We start from the raw sequence: 21,059 nt of genomic DNA on the forward strand, positions 1-21,059 counted from the left end.
GTACAACATGTGTAAGTAAGAGGCGAACAATATTTTTTCTGCATTGGTAATTTCTTAAATTCTTTTGATGTGATTTAATGTGATTGAAATGTTTTTCTGCCTCATTTTAATTGCTTCTAATATATTCAGAACAAAGTATATTTTTATGGTTTTTGAACATTGTTAGTCATGAAAATTTATTACATTATTTCAGAATAAAAAAGACTATCACATAATTTTATATTATTTTCCTACTTTTAAGGATCTTTTTTCCACAGTGATTTATCCTCTATATAGACCCTTTCAACCTGTTTCCCTGTTTCAGAACTGAAGAAATATCAATGGCTCTAAATAGGAGAACTGTGGAAACTCTGAAAATGATTTGAAAGAAATGCTTTGGATATTATATAAACACAGTTCCTATCTATTATTTGCTAAATTGGCTCAGGGCTGTAGGCAATGCCCCAAGTGACATGAAGCAATTATTCCAAATCATTTTAAAAGTGTGAACACTCCCACTTAAGCCTATTCTATCTCATTGTTGCAATATGAGGAATACATAAACACACAACAAAAACATTGCAGCAAACAGGATTTATTACTAACTGGAGTGCCCCAACAGAACACTTCTGACATGTCATTCACTGAATCTATGAAACATTTGCATTTAACTGATATTTTCTCTGTAGTTTCTTTACTCAGGTTTCCCTAATGCAGGGGTAGGCAACCTTGGCTCTTTTATGATTTGTGGACTTCAATACCCAGAATTCCTGAACCAGCCATGCTGACTCAGGAATTCTGGGAGTTGAAGTCCACAAGTCATAAAAGAGCCAAGGTTGCCTACCCCTGCCCTAATGGAAAGAATACAACTTTTACACACACAAAAAACCAGTCTTCATCACTTTTGCCAATTGCAGTATGGCAACCATAAGTGAATTTTGCCTGTTCAGGAACAAGAATAGTTTTCTTGAATCACAGTCTAAGTTTATGTTCTGGGTTACAATTTGGATAAAAGCTTCAGATTTAAGAAACAATTAATTAAAAAATAGATTCAAAGTAATGTCAATCAAAAGTAGAATTTGTCTTAGCATAATAACAGAGAGTATAAATTCAAGCAAAAGAAGACACAATAAAATAAAGAATAAAACAATGCAACAAAATATAGTATTGCTATTAGTTCTAACTTGGCAATATCTGTTTAACCTTGACTGAATATGGAAACTAAGTACACTTGGGTCTGTTTAGTACTTCAAAAGGGTTCCTGAAGAAAAATCCAGCTTTTTAAAATGAAGCAATGCATCACTTTTATATTATAGCCCCACAAAAATCATAAATGGATGTATCCATGAAAACACCAGAAGACAAGCTGTGCTCAAAGAAATATTTACCTTTACTCAGAACTATTCAATTAAGTATAATACTTATATGTAATTGTTCCTAATTATTTCCCATCTGAACACTTTTTTAAAAAAAATTATATTAAAAGTAGAATTGTTATAACTAATTAAGATAGTTGGCAGTTAGTTATTTAATATTTCTCTTTCATGTCACAGGAAAGAGGTAATAATACATCACCTAGCAACAGGAAGACAAAAAAGTTCAACATCTAGCAGAAAGAAGCAGTAACTGGGACAACAAGGAAAGTCATGAAAAAATAAAGAGGTAATCTCCTGAGAAACAAACACCCCACTCTTGGGAAGGAATGGGAACATTATCGTAAATATAGCAAAATATAACAAACACTTTTAATGTATAGATACATGACCTTTCCTAGGTTTCCTCAAAATGAGGTTATTTAAATACAAGGCTGTAACCAAGTGCCTCCCTTTTTAAGATTATCTGCAGGAGTTTGATGATCCTAATACATGACTCGGAATAATTAGGAAATGGGAAACATGCCCTTTCCCTAGTTAATCTTTTGAACTTTAAAGAGTTAAAATCAGAGAGCTAGCAGACCAGGAGGAAGCAATAGTGACACCACATTGCCTACTGCTATTCTATTAAGAATGTAATTTGCCCAGAAGATATTTCCATCCTCGAATATTTTGTCCATTTTTTCCAACCCAAATATGTTGCCGGCAGTGAAATGGTGAGCTGTGTTAACAGCGTTCATTAATTGTGGGATAATGGGTCAGGCAGCAGAATCTCCCACCACTTTTGTTCCCAGGGTTTCTGGTCTCTCAGCAAAGCACAATGTTGTTGACATCTGTAATGGAAGCCACATTACATTGCACTCATTTCTAGCATTGCCATTATTGTGTTCATAATCTCAGTTTCAACAGAGCTCACCACCAGGAGTGCCTGACGCTGAACTAAAGGCAAATAACCCATAAGATTTGGCCTTCATTTAGAATAAGTCTGAGTTGCCCTGAATGTAACAAATTCAGGATTTTATCATGTTCTGATACAGTTCAGCTTTATCCCTAGTTCCAACAAAAGTTAGTGTCTGAGCTTTCTCTTAAATGAATAGGGAAATACCCTAATTTAAAATGTATTCCCTAAACAATATGTGGGACGTCCACTCATCAAAAAGTTTTATTTCATCCACAAACATTTGAATTGAGGTTAGTTTCCTGCCTACAGCAGGTATTAATGAATTTTATGAACTAATTCTATGATGGCTATTAGCTACTGATAATGTAAATTTTCAACTGGTTCAGCTTGTCTTGAAGCTTTATGTTGAATTGATACAGGCATTAATGTTTCTGTTATTATTTTGACTTCACTATTAACCCCTTTTGTGTTTGTGCATGTGCTCGAGTGAGAGATTATATCCAACCTCAGCAAAATATGAATGTATTTGATAACTATAATGCAAAATGGTCTTATGCCAAAATAATCTAATGGTCCTTGTGGAACATGAAGTCATTTTATTTATTTTATTTTATTTTACCTGGAATGTAGAGTGGATACTGCCAATTAATGTTTGTAAATAAGTTTCATTAGCATAAGCATAATAATTATGAAGCTCCATGCTAGGTTTACTGGATGCCGGACAAAAGGAAGACATGTGCTCTTGTTTGTACTTATATCCTCCATCAGAAGGCATAGCCTTAAAATCGAGCATTATCTGGCTTGTTGAATATCTGGGGGGGGCATTTCAACACGGGTCATCCAAAGTTGTACTGTGATTCTGTAAATTGTTTCTTTCCCTTTTCCATCAACAGACTTGACCATTTCAATTTACATTATTTAATTTATTACTTGATTCTAGAAATCAATTTAGTCCAACCCCTTCCAATCACTCTAGATCACATGACTCATTATATGTTTCTATGGCAAAATTTGAAAAGAATGTTGAAGTCAATTCTATTTTATGGCTACTTTCTAGTTTTCAAAAATAAAGATATGTTGGAAAAATATTGTGACTGAAAAACCAGTCTTTCTGATGCTGGAAAAAGTAATTTTATATACATGTAGGCCTAGGTAGGGTTTTTTTTGGGTTGTTTTTTTTTTGCAATTTTTGTCACAGATGCCAAGAAAGTTAATCAGCTAGTTAAGTCTTTCTTCCCACCTCCCATTTATTCTCCTTTCTAATTGCCCATGTTCTCCTTTGCCTATTCAGATATCTGCTAATCCTTCTTTAGACTGAATTTAAAATTTGATGTTTGATATCAAATTTGATAGTGGACAAGATATGCCTTTAGCACTTTTTAAACAGTGCTAAAACTCCAGTGCACATATTTCTGTCTACTGCTGGTTCAATAATTAGTTCTAGAATGCCAAGCATCCTGTTGCATTTCAAGCACGAAGCAAGATGTCCCACGCTAGAACTTAAACTATGCTTAGCAGTGCGTTATAGGGAAACCTCAGTCCATCAAGGAAAGCAAGGATGTTCTCAGATTGCTTTTATTGTTGAAACAAATAACAAGGGTTCGGGAATAGTAGCACAAATGGACCATAAAATTCAAGGACCATATAGGCAGGATTAGCCTGGTTTAGAAGAAGCTAGAAACAAACTGCTGGTCTTGGTCCTTTCTCCTCTTCTCTGGCAAGGAAAACAGGACGCATTAGGACCCAGCAAAAATAGAGGTAGCACAAATTGGGTTCCCTCTCCTGGTGCCCGTGTCTTACACGCGCGCACACGTACACACACACACCCTCGGAGAGGGAGGAAAAACCGGTGCTTTGCCAAGACGGAAGCCCCCTCTGAATCCTGCCACTGGATTTGGCATCTCACAAGTCCAACCCTTCGGCACACGTTTGTCCGCGAGCAAAACTCCCTCTTGCCTCGGGTAGCAGCTTGCCCTCGCCAGGTGATTTCTGGAGTCCTTTCCGCTCTCTCCGGGCTCGGTTGCGACCATTTCTGGCCTCGGAGGTAATTTCTCCGGGCCTTCCCTTAGGGGGGGGGAGACTCCTCAGCTCGCCCCCCCATCCCATCCCATCCCACACTGTACAGCAGCGTTTTCCAACCTTAGGAACTTGAAGATGCGTGGACTTCAACTCCCAGAATTCCCCAGCCAGCTGGGGAATTCTGGGAGTTGAAGTCCACGCATCTTCAAGTTCCTAAGGTTGGAAAACGCTGCTGTACAGCACCGTCTTTTGCGCGCAGGGCGCGTTTGGAAGAGACAAGGGAGCGCGTGCCCGGGCGCGCGCACGCGCATCCGACCGAGAGCGCGCCCTCCCTGCAGCCCGAGAGGTTTGCTCGCTGGCTGCTTCTGCCGCTGCGCCCCGGCTAGAAGTTTGGCTGTCAGCTCGGCTTCCTCAGGCAGCCCGCGAGAGTTTCCTTCCTCCCCCTCACCTCTCCCGCTTCCCTCGTCAGCTCGAAGAGAGCCGGAGGCGGGGGTGGCAGCGGAGAAGCCGCCGCCGCCGCCGCCGCCGCTAGCCGCTTTGTCCTCTCGTTTCCTCGCAGCTTCTGAACAGAGCCGGCGAGTCCCGGCGGACCCCAACGCCGCCGCCGCCGCCGAGCCTCCACCGCGGCATGCTCAAAGTCACCATGCCCTCCTCCTCCTCGTCTTCGTCGCCTCCTTCTGCCTCCGCCACCCCCAGCGCCGCTGGCACGCTCGCCTCTGCCCCTACCTCGGGCCGGCTGGGAGGTGCTGCCCCCGGCTCGGCTAGCCCGGATTTTTGGATCGACGGTTCCAACAGGGACACCCTGACGGATTATTACGACCTGGAGTCGGAGCTGGGACGGTAAGGAGGCGAGGGGGTTCCGTGGGGAGGCAAAACCCGGGATCGAGCAAGCTCCTGGGATGCAGGGTGAGAGTCTGGCTGCGGGTGCCGGGATCGTTGGGCTCGCTGGCGCTAGCCAGACTTGGGTCTGCTGAAGGCGGAGGGTGTTTTTTTTACGCAGAGCGGCTGCCTAGAGCCAGGGGTCTTCAAACTTGGCCCTTTTATGACTTGTGGACTTCAACTCCCAGAATTCCTCAGCCAGCAAAGCTGGCTGAGGAATTCTGGGAGTTGAAGTCCACAAGTCATAAAAGGGCCAAGTTTGAAGACCCCTGGCCTAGACAAAACGGTGCGGCTGAGCGACCCCCCGTGCAAAAGAGAGAGAGAGGGGGGGGCGGTGGTGCAGGGCGACTGCCCCTTTGGGGGCAATGCAGGTTGGGGCGCCCCCCCCCCGAGAAGAGTGCAGGGGAGCGCGGGCGGGGGAGCACCGGTCGAGGCAGAGAGAGAGAGAGAGCGAGAGAGCGCTGTTCCGCGATGCCTTCCACATTCCTAGACAGCAGCGGAAGCGGGGTGGCGCGAATTCTAGTTTGGCTTGGAGCAGCCGTCTCCAACCGGGCGCCCTCCGGATATTTATTTATTTTATTTATTTATTTATTTAGATTTATATACCGCCCTTTCCCGAAGGACTCAGGGCGGTTTACAGGGCATTTAAAAGAAAGTCAATACAAACGTTAAAACAAATTAAAAAGCATTAAATAGAACCCTGAGAAAATTAAAACCCAGTTAAAATTAAAATTAAAAAATTCTCAGCCTGGGCCAGAGAGCTCGAAGAGCCAGGTCTTCAGGTCCCGGCGGAATGAACGGAGGTTGGGGGCAGTCCTAAGCTCCGCAGGCAGCTGGTTCCACAGGGCAGGCGCACCCACTGAGAAGGCCCTACCCCTGGGTGTTACCCGCCGGCAATCTTTAACCGGGGGCACCCTGAGGAGACCCTCCCTGTGGGAGCGCACTGGACGAAGGGAACTTGATGCTGGCAGCAGGTGTTCCCTCAAATATCCCGGACCCTTGCCATTTAGGGCTTTATAGGTCATCACCAGCACCTATGCTGAGGCTAGAACTTCCAGGATTTCCCAAACGTAGCATAGCCAAAGGCAGTAATATGGAAGGGGGTGGGGTGTGGGGTGGGGAATATGCCATTTAAATCCGATTAAAGGTCATCGGACTGGAGAAGGTGGGGGTAAGAAGAAAAAAATGATGTGGGCGTGCAGCTGTTGTGGAGGGAAGAGGGTGCAGTTGTAGAGCAACTGAGCAGACCTTGGCTTGAAAGAGATTGCACGTTGACGGAAAGGCTGCAGAAAAGGCTGTAAGAATCTTTATAAGCATCACTGTCCAAAAGGGGGATGGTTCGCTGACATCTTGTTTGCATTTGCTGGCATCGGAGAACTTGCCTGATTTGCAGAGCAATTCAGACTCGGTTGAATATCCTGGGCTGGTTCCTTTACAGTCCTCTCCAGTGCTGCTGTTGGAGATCCTTCCTTCCATTCTCCCCCTAAAACAGCGTGGGAAGAAAGGAAAAGGAGCTGAAAATGGTTCAGTTATTCTTCCCCAGTGAATGTTGCCCCTTCCTTTACATGAGTGGGCGGTAGTACTGAAAGGTGCACCATCTGTACTTGTCTAATAGGAAATGCAAATCTGCATGCTGTTTTAAAAATACATGTATATTCAAATTAGGGTAATCGACAACATTTCATCCAGTTAAACTTATTGTTTTATAAGCCAGACAACACCGAAAACTGAACCTAAGTGCAAACATATTGTGGTTGTGCCAGTAGTTGTTAGGAAAAAGGAGATAACCACTTAACACAATAAAATGAAAGAATAATAGGCTGATGTCCCCACCGCTTCAGAGAAAGGAACAGCCTAGCACTCATTATCTGGGAAGAGGCTGAGCTTCCAGCCTCATCTTCTGAAATGTAAAGAACTGTTTTGCAAATACCATCTCAAGATCTTCATGACTTAGCAGTAACAGCTGTTGAATACTTATGGCTTGACAAAATATTTTCATGCATGTTAACAGAGTGATTTTGAACATTTTGTGCTTCTAAGGCTTTTCAGATCAAAGTTTAATCAGATAAAGATGTAAAGCTGGAAACCAGATGGCTTCATTCACACACTCATGTTCCTAATAAATAATATTATTTGTTTTAAATTAAAAGTTCAATAATGCTATTGTAAAAATGAGACATATTGAACTCTGTTCTCTTCAAATTTTAATTTTTCAAAGACTACATTTTCACTTAAGTGTGGAAAACCCACAAAAGCAATAATATTTGACTTAGCTGGAAGAAACAATGAAAGAGCCAGCCTTAAATAATAGTGCACTTTTAGTATGGTAACTTCATTCAGATTTGGGAATGAGTACATGTTTATGTGAATTTTTTATAAATAACAATTTAAAAAAGAGGAATTTCAGTCGGAGCATGATCGATCTATAATATATGCTACCAGGTGTGCAAAAATAATGAAGTGAGAATGGTGAAGACTCTGAATGAAAAATAAAGTATCATGTGATAACATGTTCTAAAAAAAACTTGGAGATCTATAATATCTGGTTGGTATTAAAATCTAAGACAAAATTATTTATACTGCTCAGAGTAGTTTTAGAAGACAAAATAAGAAAATATAGGGTTAAATGATAAGAAAGCAGGAAGGATGCACTAGCAGTAAGCACTGTTCAATAATGGAACAGCCTACTTGGGGGCTAGTGAATTCTTTTCAATTAAACAGACTGACTGCCCTTCAGATATCATGTCTCCACACAGTCTTTTCTTCTATACCCAACTTCTCAAACTTCATCATTTTTTCCTCCCAGCTTCTTTGTCATCTTATTTCTCTCTTTTGGACGTGCTCCACTTTTTCAATATCCTTCCTAAGATGTGGTGCCCAGAACTGAATGCAATAATCTAGTTATGGTCTGACCGTCTAGAATAGAGAGGAATGATTAATTATTTGGGTGATGACATTATACTTTTATGCAGTGCTTTTTTTGTAAAAGAAAAAGGTGCCGGAACTCACACATGTCATACAAGCCACCTTGCCTACCCTACAAGGTTCCATCCAAAAAAGGTGCCGGAACTCCGTTCTGAGCGTTCTATGAGAAAAAAAGCCCTGCTTTTATGCAGCCTAAGACTGCATTTTCTTCTTTTATAGCTTGTATTATACTGTTGGCTCAAGTTCAGCTTGTGATCCACCAAAGTACTCAGATCTTTTTCGCATCTCCTAATACCCATTATGGTCTTCCTATCCTTTATCCATGCCTTAAATGTTTCCTGTCCAGATGTAAGATGCTCCATTTGTCCCTATTGAAATTCATTTTTCTGGGTTTTACCAGCCTATTAAAATTCTCCTGAATATTGATATTGTCTTTCAGTTGTTTGATGCCCTCTCCTCTTTTGTGTCATCAGTAGGCTGAATAATCATATTTTAATCCATTCTGCTAGTCAGGAAAATATATTATATATATTTTGAACAGCACAGGAACTAAAACTGAATCTTATAGTACATATAGTGGTACTTCCTTTCAGCTTGATAAGGATCAACTTTAGATACTCTCAGAATATAATTGCTTAATTGACTCTATCCCATAAGTGGTAACAAGGCCTAGGCTATATTTTGCCATCTTCTTTCTAGCTAAAAAAAATGAAATGAACATGTGATATAGTTAGGCAAAAATAAATTCTATTGGTATTCATGATGCTGTAAAATTAGAAATAATTTAAGAAAAAGTAAACAATGGCTTAAATAATATATAACTAAATTAGATGCGTTTGGAAAAAATTAATTCTATTTGCATTTTAGTGATGGGAAAACTGAAAATAATTTAAATCAAGGAAACAATATTGTAAACAACAATAATCTAAATTGCTGTTGCAAACCACCCAGAGTCACTTAGGTGAGATGGGCAGTATAGACATTTCATAAATAGGTAAATAAATTGGTTATACTTTATATTTTTCTGGAGATTTAATAGCTGCTGAATGGGGCTGAAGCCTTCTTTTTCCATATTAATAAAGAACTGTTACTGGTGTGTTATGATTTTTAACTTTGAGGACAAGAATTGTTTCTAACTCACTGTTATAGTAGCATAGAAATATTTTAAACATTAAAACTTTTTGAAACATATTGAAAGTTGCAGAGCATCTCATTCCTTATCAAAGGATAAGGTTTGCGAACGATTACTTAGAAAATAGTTGGCCTGTTCTCCATTTAGCAATTTATCTGCTAATTTTGTGCGATATAGGTCAACATCGTAACAAAGTGTCTTCTATTTGGGTAAGAACTGTTCCAATACATTCATATTTCTAGACAAGAAACATTATGCTGATCTTACAATTTTCAAGTGAAATTAAAATTCGATGAATGAAATTAGTAAATTCCATAGTTTAATGTTTTACATGGTCTCACCATTTAATTGTGTATATTTATAGAATTATATTAATATTTAAAGAACCCTGAGTTCTGGGAATGGCAGTAAAGAAACAACAGCATGCCGCATACATATATATATATATATCTTATGCAGCTATTCTAGAATGACATTATTTCTTGGTTCATCTTTTTTGGCAAAATGTTATAATAATACTTTCCAATTGTTGCAAGTCTAACAGAAGTTTAATTTTGAGTTTATCCTCTAGTCCAGGGGTTCCCAACCCCTGGTCTGTGAACCGGCAGCGGTCTGCGGCCTGCCAGCAACCGGTCCACACAAACAAGCGAAGCCCCATCTGTGGGATCCAGGCAGCACACAAAACACCTCCGGTCCGTGGAAAAACGTCTCTCCAAGTAACCGGTCCCTGGTGCCCAAAAGGCTGGGGACCTCTGCTCTAGTCATTCATATAGCTTATTGAAGTATAGTTGTACGTAATAGTTCAGTCTTTTGCAGCATAGCTGGGAATCCTAGAATAATAGGCCCAGCAGTTTTGGAAGATTCAAGATTATGGATGGCAATACTAGAGTTTAATGCAAAAATAAAACCTACATTAAGTTCTTCTAAATTCCCTTTTATATAACATAGCCAAGACTCTTTTACTGTTAATTTTTCAAATGAAATTTATAAGGTGAGCATATTTTCAAGATTAAACTCTTCACCAGATAGAATCATCTCTCTGTACAATTTGCTACATAACTGAGAAAAGGTAGCACAATAATTCAAGCAAGAATCAGTAATACCCTTAAAAAACTGATACATCTCTATGGTTCACAAAATGTGGTCTGGGGATTCCTGGGGATCCTGAGGCCCTTTCAGAGGGTCTGCAAAGTAAAATAAATATTTTAGAATGGCTCAATTTTTAATTTCTAATATAGTAAATATTGATAGATTTAACCTACATAAACCAAAACTTTGAGGTTTTTAAAAAAATCATTTTTAAGAATGTAAAGGACCCTAAGACCAAAATATTTGAAATCACTGGTATACATGTATGAAGACAGATAGCATTTGGGAAGACATCTCCAAAATTTACACAAAAGAAATACTTCTTTTACCTCAGAAGAACAGAGTAGCAAGCCAATATCAAAATTTAAATATCGATTGTAGGGTCTTCTGTTCAGCAGAAGCTCAAAGATTATTTGTAGTTAGCTGATTTTTGTTATATTGCTTCAGTGTAGAGAAGGTGGATTAATTGTTCTAGAGCAGGGGTGTCAAACTTGCAATGTCACGTGATGTTTTGCAATGTATCTTGACTTTTTTTCCATTGCCGGCAATGGGGTGGGTGCCATTTTGTTATGATGCACCCGGCCTGTGGGCTGGCAGTTTGACACCCCTGTTCTAAGGTTTTTCTCTTTTACACATGTCAGGTGGTGTGTGTGAACCAATCCATGTATACCTATTTGACTTTCTATGTTTGTATGTATCAGATTATAACTGATGTGATGCTTGCAGCAGTTTTCTATTCTGGGCAAGAAGAGAGTGATCTACATTGTAAATGCCAAAAGCAAATCTGTGATATCGCTGCCTGATTACATTTGGGATCATAAAGGGTTCTAACTTTTCTTCAGATGGAAAGATCCATTTTATAGACTGGTGGATATGAATAGTTTGGTGAATTTTCAGATGTTATAGCTTGCAGTGCACTCTACCAATATGGTATAAATTCGTATTTTTTATTTTTTTTTATTTTTAATTCCATTTATATCCCGCCCTTCTCCGAAGACTCAGGGCGGCTTTACAAACTTAGCAATATAGTATAAATATTGAATTAGAGTTTTGTGTTTCTTCTTTCTAGTCATGATTCAAATACATCTAGAATTTTAGTATTTCATCTAGGAATACTAGAGCTCCTTTTTCCCGACTAGTGTCCATCCATTTGTTTTTATATTAATGGTTCTTAAATTGGTGAGTGGTGGATCCACTTGAAGATTGCCAAACAATAAGAGTTTCAGTTTTTGTATGTATGAGTAATGACATTTTTGAAGACCAGGAAAGGGGTAATTGGGTCAATTTAAGAACCTTTGTTCTGGAATATCCATGTGTTATAAATATCTGATTATTGTTGAAATCCTTCCTTTAGAGCAGGGCTCTTCAAAACTGTAGACTTCAATTTCCAGAATTCCTCACGCATACATTTTGTTTATTATTCCAAGAGATAAGTAAACTTTGGCAACATTTACACACTATTTCCTAACCTAATGCTTTAAATGGGTTGCGTGTCACTTCTGGAAGACACCAGTTTAGGAAAGGTTTTTATTAATCTTGCTTCCTCTCAACAGTGAATCTCTAGTAACTGTAGTGTTGTTTTGTTTTGCTTTTTGCAAATAGAGTGTGATGTTCTTCTGGCATCATAAGAATGTCTATTTGCTGAGTAGCTTGTTTCCATATGTCAGGAACTGAGCGGCTCAAGTGTATTGTATTGGTTATCTTTAATAGACTATTTTGACATTGGAAATAGTGATATAATTGACACATACATATAAAGCTATGAATAATAACTTTATTTGCTTTCCTGGAAGATGTTGAAAACAGAAATTGACTTAATTGCATTCAGGTTTATACTCACGTTTTCCCATTCTTTTTTATAGGACAATTCTTTTCTACATTAGCAATACATTTTGCTTAATGACAAGACTTCCCTATTTTTCTACATTCCTAATATATCAATATCACTAAGCTTAGTACAGCAATACTCAAACTATTTGTGAAAGCCATGTGTTGAAGAAATTCCTACAACTGATGCAGAAGAAAACTATTTAACTAGTTTATACAGTAGATGTTTCCTAGAGCTGAATTGAGTGATATTATGCATTGTGCTATTTTATTTAGTTCAGTCTGGAGACCAATTTTTATCTTCAATAACTTGGAGATAATGGGAACTGTTCAAATGATACATCTTTGCTCAAATTCATATACTACAATATTCACTTGAAACAGACTTAAATGAGTGCTTTTGAGGTGGGGAACTGTCTGTATGCAATGTTTTTCCCCCCTAAACAGCTACATTAATTTAACTCATGGTTATGTAATTTACAATTTACATTAAGATGAACTAAATTTAAGAGGCTAATTAACAGGTATGTGTTTTGTAAAATAAGAAGGCAATAGAAAACATTTGGTATCTTAGTTACACTCTGCAGATGGTCATAATAATCATGCAGTGATCTTTTGCCTATGTGTTAAAAAGCTTTAAAAGTATGAGGTACACTAAGATATCAATCTCCCTTCTTTGTGGAGAAAATCTTAGAAAGGAATGGTTTACTGTATATTTTCTAAAGTCAAAATTCTTCCAGTGCAAGCCCTCTACTTGGTGTTCAGAAAGCTTTTAGCTTAAACTCCTCCCCGCAAAGCACCTAATTACAGATATTCAAAATAATTAGCTATCAATGCCTCTTGGTAGATTAATCCATTTCTAGTGCCACTTAAGTTGTACTTGATTATGCTCCACTACACTTTTGCTACGTTCAGTCCTGTGTGTTGTAGTTTTTCTTTGGTCTGTTACTTTGCACCTGGCAACAACATGCGTGTCATAAAGCTATGCCATATTGTTTCACATTGGCTTACAAACTGGCAGATTCTAAGTCATAAGGAGTATTGGACAGATTCAAGTCTTGAATAGAATTACACAGGAAATATTTGGAGAAGGAAGAAATTGGCTTATTGTAGAACAATTTAAAAATAATGATCAAACAGCAGCTGAGCACGTTGTTTAATATCTACCCAGAGAGGTCAAGAAATAATAAAATTGGCAGAAGCATTACTCAAAGGTATGTTGAAGTTAAGATCTGGTATATTTTCTTGCAGTAAAAATAGATGGCTGTTCAGGAACTGGGGATGCTGGAGTGATTTGAAGAGGGTTCTAAAAGTTTGGAAAACGGGGAAAAATCGGGATGCAGAAGATTTAGCAAACTGTCATCATCTGGATACACATAGTAAAATAGTAAATATTTAACAGTGTAGCATACCAGTTGGTCATTTTCTGAGCTAGGATCTAAATGGTGGCCTGAGTACCAGACTAAAGATTGGGAAGCCTGATTGCACTGTTTAGGAAGGTTTTACTATTCAGGAAGGGGTAATCCTTTCTTCCCCAATAATGAACTCACCCAAAGAAATCTCCTCTTGTTACACTGAGATCCAGTCTCAAAGTTTAAAAGTGCCACTTTCAAAATGTTGTTTTGAAAGCTGAGCATTGAACCACACAGAACTAATTAAACCAAAGCTCTGATTAATCTTATAGATGTGGCCAAAAGGATTGGTGTCCCTCCACTTTTCCCCAAAGAATCTGAATTCATTGGGAATTAAGTTGAAACTGACATAAGTAAATAGCCGTGAAGATCCCACTTTTGAAAGATAACATAAAAGTCCCTATTTTTCTTTTAATGGAGATATGGCAGTGTCTGTATTTGTCATATTAGTAAACAGGGCAAATATCCAAGAAGACAGGCCCCTGCCTCCTCCTTTAAGATTGTTTGGTTGAGAAAATTTCAAGAACTATACTGTAGCTTGTCATTCAGATTTCTGCACAAAATTTAGAAAGCTGCTGGGCAATTGGATTCAGGTAATATGCTGTACTAATATCTGTCCTATACTTCTGTGGAAAGGTTTACTATTCCTTTGCTTATGCAGATCTAACAGAGATCACTAGATTAGGGGTATTTTTCTTTCTCTTCTTCAGATATAATCTTCAGATTTGCTATAATCCCCACATTTGCATCTAACTTTATTTTTGTTACTCAGATATCAATATAAATGGATAAAAATGATTTATATATTTTTTTATTTGTGTCCTTCGCATTTATATCACTCTTATTACTCACTAGAAAGTGGGGAGCTTCATCAGTCAACATTTGAAGAGAACTGGAGCCTTAATGGATACGTAGGAGTCAAGTTGACTATGATGTTTTTTCTGATTTTATTTGCCTTGTTGTTAAAGACAACTAAATGTCACTGGATACCTTCAGAGATATATTCATGATATCATATTGGAAATATTCAAATTTTAAAAACTGTTGTATGAAAGAGTTCTCTTTCTTTATGGAAGCTACTAATGTTGTTAGAAAGATATTTTCACAGAACTTATGGAAGTATCACTCAACCTAGAGCAGAGAACCTATAGCATTTTTTGAAAAGCACCATTTATTTGTTTGTTATTTATTTGTTTATTTGTTAATATTTGTACTGTATTTATCAGAAATGGTGAATCTCCAGCCTTTAGGCTTCCCAGATACTGCAAGCTTTTTCCCATATCTTGCCTCTTTTCACCATATCCCTGTCTCCAACTCTCATAATAATAGTATGTTAGATTTGGAAGGGACCTTGGAAGTCTTCTAGTCCAACCCCCTGCTCAAGCAGGAGAACCTATGTCATTCTGGACAAAAGGCTGTCCAGTCTCTTCTTAAAAACAAAAATGGAGCACCCACATCTTCCATTAGCAGCTATGGGGGAAAAAAGAGCTTCTCTTCTTCCCACACAGCATGTAGATTTTAAAAAGTCTGATTTTAATGTGTGCAGTTTAGGAACAGGCTTTACTGTTCAGGAAGGGTAACCTCTTTCTCCCCCATTAAGAACTCATCAAAAAAAAAATCTTCCACTGCTGCATTTAGACTTTTAAAAGGCCTAGTCGTAACACAAAGAATTCTTTGACAGGGCTTATTTTCTGGAGTATTGGGATTTCCTTCCAAATTGCCTGCATGGCCATGAACCTCTTCTGGGAGCAATGGAAGTTCTCTAAAAGCTAAATTGCTGTGAGGAGCAGGGAGTGAGTGAAACTGTGAATATGAATGTGTGTGAAGAAGAGATGGAGAAGAATGGATTTGTGTTAGATAAAGGAGAGTCTGATGTCTTTGGAACTGCTTGGCTGCAGTGAGGCAGTCCTTTCTATTTGGGACAAGACCTCTCCTCTTGTAACAGTGACACGTCCACCATGCATATCTTCCCCCCACGAATTCAGCCACAATTACTGTGAAGGGTCAAGGTTATATCAGGCTGAACGTGACTCTTGCTGACTTCATGGCCACGTCTGGGTCTCTGTAGTTTTCTTGGAAACAATAAGGGAAATATAGAATAGATTAATACATCCTTTAATCTAATGATATAGGAAATTCAGAAAGGAACTCCTATTATCTTGTACTGTTGCATTAATTGAGGGAATATTGATCAGAAAAGGGGAGGGAGGATTCTCTGGATTTGGTAATCTTATTTCACAACTATAACACAATAACACTGAATTCCATTGTGAGGTGAGATGAAGTGAGATCCTAATTTACCTAATTCCCCCTCTTCACAGGACCTGGTCAGATTTTGGTGCGGGGATGTGGGGGGCGTGTCTGTCTGGCAATTGCTGGTTGATTCTTTCTTTGCAAGATGCTCAGTTACATTTCTGCAGAATCAGAATCTGGGAAATAAACAGACAGCTTCCTTGCTACCCAAATCCCATCCTAACAAGAGAAGTGGGGAGAGACGATTCTTTTCCCACTAGATCTCCAGCTGTAGAAAGCAGCTCCATGCAACATTTCAGGGAAAGAATTGGCGCCTCCTCACTTTCTTGCAATTCCTCTAAGGTGTGGCAAGAGGGAGGCCTCTCTTTTCCAGCTATCAGTAGCTCTCTGATCAAATAAAACGCCATCGTGCTGTTGAGGTCCTGGCAAGCAAAGGGACAGCCTGGCTTGATATAATCCGACTCTCCTGCCACCAGAAAGAGAATTGTCCTGGGGAAGACCCCAGTCCAAGACTGCAATATCAATCATATTAATGAAGAATTCTAGATTGGTCATACAGCAAGATTTCTTTTGGGAGAAGAAGGGAAACACTTTTAATACTAGAATAGTGAAAGGTGAAAGCTGACTTCATAGTAGGCTTGTCCGAAGACAATTAGAATAGTTACTCTATTCCATACGAAATTCTTTGTACCACGATGAATGCAGTGAAGTTGCCACCTAAATTTTATCATTCACTGGGAGAATAGAAAGTTTACCTTCTGCCATCTTTTCAGGTATTTTCTAGTCATTGTGAAAACTGATCAAACAGTTCCCATGCAAATGTATTCATTGCTTGGCTGTTGATATTTTTTAGTAGAGAACAGTACTCTGGCCCATTACAACACAAAGTAATTCTAATACGAACGTAAATAGTTGAAATGATAGTTGTTCTGTATGCATACCGAAGTTGTATATTCCTAGAAAGCAGAGCATAATTAATAGCCTGGTATATCTGGACTAAGCTTGATCCTTTAAAAAACATGGTCTGTTGAACAAACCATAGTATTCACACATACTACTATAAATTATGTGTTATCAGAATGGTTGAGTTCAGATTTCACATTAACTCAAAACCAAATAAATCATATTATTAGCAGAATCTGAAAAAAAAAACATTATTAGCATAATGTGTGAACCCAGCCACTATGCATTGATTCCGTTCCTTGATGAAAATTTTAAGATTTCACGTTTTCTTTCAAGCCATATGGAGAATGGCAGGCTTAATACAGGTATTGTACAATTACCTGGAAAAATAATATAAGCTACACCTTCCTAATTAAACTAGAATTGCAGGCTTAGAATCTGTTTTATCATTTCAGTACTGTAATGTTACCAGATATGTTGCAAAAATCCAGATGCCCAATACTATGCAGGCAGCAGCAAAGACCCTAATTCTTTGCTGCCATATAGTAGTCCTCTCCTCATGGTGAAACCAAAGGGTTCTACTAAGGCAGGGGTCTTCAGACTTGGCCTTTTTATGACTTGTGGACTTCCAACTCCCAGAATTCCTCAGCCAGCGTGCCTGGGTGAGGAATTCTGGGAGTTGAAGTTCGCAAGTCATAAGAGGACCAAGTTTGAAGACCCCTGTACTAAGGTATCACTCTGGAGGCATGGCTAGAAGGATTCTAACTTTTTTTTCTGTAGAAAAAGTTGCTGTAGCGATCTTTCCCTCTTTTGACTCTGCCCTGCTCCATAGATGCAGATATCTGCAAGTTCCAACTGTCAGTTTCTTTCAAATCTTACTGCCTTTCTCCTTTATCTTGGGAATCTCAGGAGCAGCCAACAAATTAATGGCCTGCATCATACTCTTTGGGGATTCTTCAATGTGATTTTCCAATGACATGGAACATATAAATATTTTTATAAGGCAAACCTCTGGAGCTTTCCTAGCCAGCAGTCTGTATTAGTGAATTGGTTAAGGTTTTTTAAAATTGAAAACTAAGAGGTACCATTGGTGTTATTATTAGATTTTGTAATATTTGAAAAATGGTTGCTTTGTTCCAAATATATCTCACTGATTGCTTTATTTATGGACTTGATTATATGCCTATATGTGAACACTGAAGAATGCTAAACTAGGAAAATTAAGACACTAACACAAAGGTATAAAAGTTACAACAAGGCAAAATATAATTTAAATGTGAAAGTACTGTATTCAACATGTGTGTGCATATTCACGTGTATATGTTTTTGATATGTCTCTGGTTTACTATGCACAAATTATCCTCCCAAACCAGCCTGAATTATATGTGATAGCACATACATAAATACAAATATACATAGGTATTCTTCTGTCCAATTGTGTGCAATTCTCAGAGAATGCCTAGACAAGTCCCTGCAGTTTTCTTGGTAAGGTTTTTCAGAAGTGGTTTGCCATTACCTTCTTCCCAGGGCTGAGAGAAAGTGATTGGCCCAAGGTCACTCAATTGTCTTTGTAACTAGTGTGGCACTAGAAGTCATGGTTTCTAGTTTGATGCCTTAAGTCACAGGTCGGCAACCTGCGGCTCCGGAGCCGCATGCGGCTCTTTGAGCCGTCTCTTGCGGCTCCCAGCCGCCCGGTGCGCGCGCACCTCTTCCAACGGGCAGTGGTGCGCGCGCACCTCTCCAAATGGAGAGTGGCACCGCCCGTTTGGAGAGGTGCACGCGCACCTCCCCGAATGGGCGGAGGTGCGCGCGCACCTCCCCAAACCTTTGGAGAGGTGCGCGCGTACCTCCGCGCGAATGGGCAGCGGTGCCGCTCTTTCAGGAAGCTGCCGCGGCCCGTCTGTGAAGCTGCCGAAAGCGGCAGCTTAGCAGACGGGCCGCGGCAGCTTCCTCAAAGAGCGGCGCCCCTGCCCATTCCGAGAGGTGCGCGCGCACCTCTCCGAACGACCGGAGTTGCGCGTGCACCTCCCCAAACCTTTGGGGAGGTGCGCGCGTACCTCCGCGCGAAGGGGCAGCGGTGCCGCTCTTTGAGGAAGCTGCCGCGGCCCGTCTCTGAAGCTGCCGAAAGCGGCAGCTTAGCAGACGGGCCGCGGCAGCTTCCTCAAAGAGCGGCGCCCCTGCCCATTCCGAGAGGTGCGCGCGCACCTCTCCGAACGACTGGAGTTGCGCGCGCACCTCCCCAAACCTTTGGGGAGGTGCGCGCGTACCTCCGCGCGAAGGGGCAGCGGTGCCGCTCTTTGAGGAAGCTGCCGCGGCCCGTCTCTGAAGCTGCCGAAAGCGGCAGCTTAGCAGACGGGCCGCGGCAGCTTCCTCAAAGAGCGGCGCCGCTGCCCCTTCGCACGGAGGTACGCACGCACCTCCCCAAAGGTTTGGGGAGGTGCGCGCGCAACTCCGGTCGTTCGGAGAGGTGCGCGCGCACCTCTCGGAATGGGCAGGGGCGCCTCTCTTTTTGAGGAAGCTGAGACGGGCCGCGGCAGCTTCCTCAAAGAGCGGCACCGCTGCCCATTCGCGCGGAGGTACGCGCGCACCTCCGGTCGTTCGGAGAGGTGCGCGCGCACCTCTCGGAATGGGCAGGGGCGCCGCTCTTTGAGGAAGCTGCCACGGCCCGTCTGCAAAGCTGCCGAAAGCGGCAGCTTTGCAGACGGGCCGTCGCCGTCGGGCAACCGGGAACCGGTTCCATCTCATTTTTAAAAAAATGGCAGCTGCGTGCGTCCGCGCATGCGCAAAAAACCTTTTTGCGCATGCGCGTGCATGGACACACGCACGCGGCTCCCTCTTTTTTTAATTTGTGATGGAACCGGTTCCCAGTGGCTCTTTTTCTTTTTTAGGTTGCCGACCCCTGCCTTAAGTACTACACCAAATTTGCCCTCTAACCTGTTAGAAGAAGCATAAAAGTTACATTGAAAATCACGGGACTGAGTGCTTAAAGAGGTTTGTAGGGTGAAATAGAGAGATAGAATAAAAAAATGAATAAAAATGATTCTATCATTCTAGAGCTCACAGTACCCCTAGTCTCTAGCTTGATGCTTTACCCATTACACTAAACTGTCTCTGTATATTGGTAGCACATTTGTCTTTATATATATATTGGTTGTTGCTATAATGCTGCTACCTAAAAAATTGTACCTTATGTAACTATTTAATTTAACACTTAATATAGTATTAGGATATCTGTATGAGATCTTACCCGTTTTATTTTAGAAACTGAGTTCTGTTCAACTTGATCTTAGGATCCTATGTTAAAAATTCATCAGAATAAATGCTTAGTTATTGAGAAATATGTTAACAATTATTAATACTGTTAAAAGTAGGTGCTTCAGAAGATGTGGGGCATGTTCAAAAGACTTCTTTTCAACAAAATAGCTATGGGTTTTTTGTAGAGTTTCTGAAAGCCACAAAACTGATATACCTCAAAAAGATATGGCTGCTTTATCAATTTGAAAAGAGGTACACCACAAAATCCACCTCTTAACAATTTGCAAATTATTTTTCCCCATAGATTTTGAAACTTATTTTGCAATGACAGAAGAACCAAACAATTATATTTCTCTGCTAGATCCATTGGCTGAATTTTGCTGTACCATAGCCATGACACTATTCATTGATAAGAAATTAATCTAAAATGTACTTTTGGTATTGTGAAAGATGGAACTCTTGGAATCAAATATGACTAGTCTTACTAATTAATGACATGTGTTGCTCCCTTAGATGGTTTCAAATATTGAACCATACTTTGGATGAAATTGACTCTTATGTGTAATACTTGAGGACACTGACCCAATTTCCTCCCCAGACCTTACTTTTATAGTTGGACACCTGTTTCTCCACATATATGAAAACTGTGTCTATGTCTTTATCTAAAATTCAAAGAAGGAGGACCAGTATTATAGAGCTTTTTTACATTAACCAAAACCTAATATTTGGAAACCAGTTGAAAAAAATAGAAATATATTTTCATATTTTGGATACAGATTCATAAAATACTATATGTTTTCTGACAGTTTAATGTCATAAACACTAAAAAGCTCACAGCTTTTGAAGAACATATGCCAATTACTACATCACAAATTTAGGAACTGTTATGTACTGGGCTCTTGTGAAACACCACGTGGGTTGCTGGAGCAGCTAACGGCTCTCCAGCAACCCAGACTTTAAGTCTCCTGTGCAGCAGTTGGCTATCTCCAGGCGGCAATGGTTGATTCAAAACCTATTGGCTGCCGCCATGGGGCTAGACTATATATTGCGGCTAGTTTCAGACACTTCCCCAGTACGGTTCCAGCACGAAATAAAATATGAGTTATCCTGTA

The 21,059-nt window shown here is 40.1% G+C and overlaps 1 protein-coding gene across 2 annotated transcripts in view; it reads left to right on the forward strand.

Annotated features, from left to right (window-relative positions):
- Positions 1 to 4,882: 4,882 nt before the first annotated feature.
- CAMK4 (calcium/calmodulin dependent protein kinase IV) overlaps positions 4,883 to 21,059 on the forward strand; it is an 81,764-nt gene continuing 65,587 nt past the window's right edge. For both annotated transcript variants that reach the window (XM_081316236.1, XM_081316237.1), the window contains exon 1: positions 4,883 to 5,112. In XM_081316236.1, coding sequence (XP_081172362.1) covers positions 4,901 to 5,112 — 212 coding nt within the window. In that variant the 5' untranslated portion in view covers positions 4,883 to 4,900. The remainder of the gene's footprint in view (positions 5,113 to 21,059) is intronic.

The sequence above is a fragment of the Vipera berus genome, assembly GCF_964194415.1.
Source record: "Vipera berus genome assembly, chromosome: 2".
Taxonomy (NCBI): Eukaryota; Metazoa; Chordata; class Lepidosauria; order Squamata; family Viperidae; genus Vipera; species Vipera berus.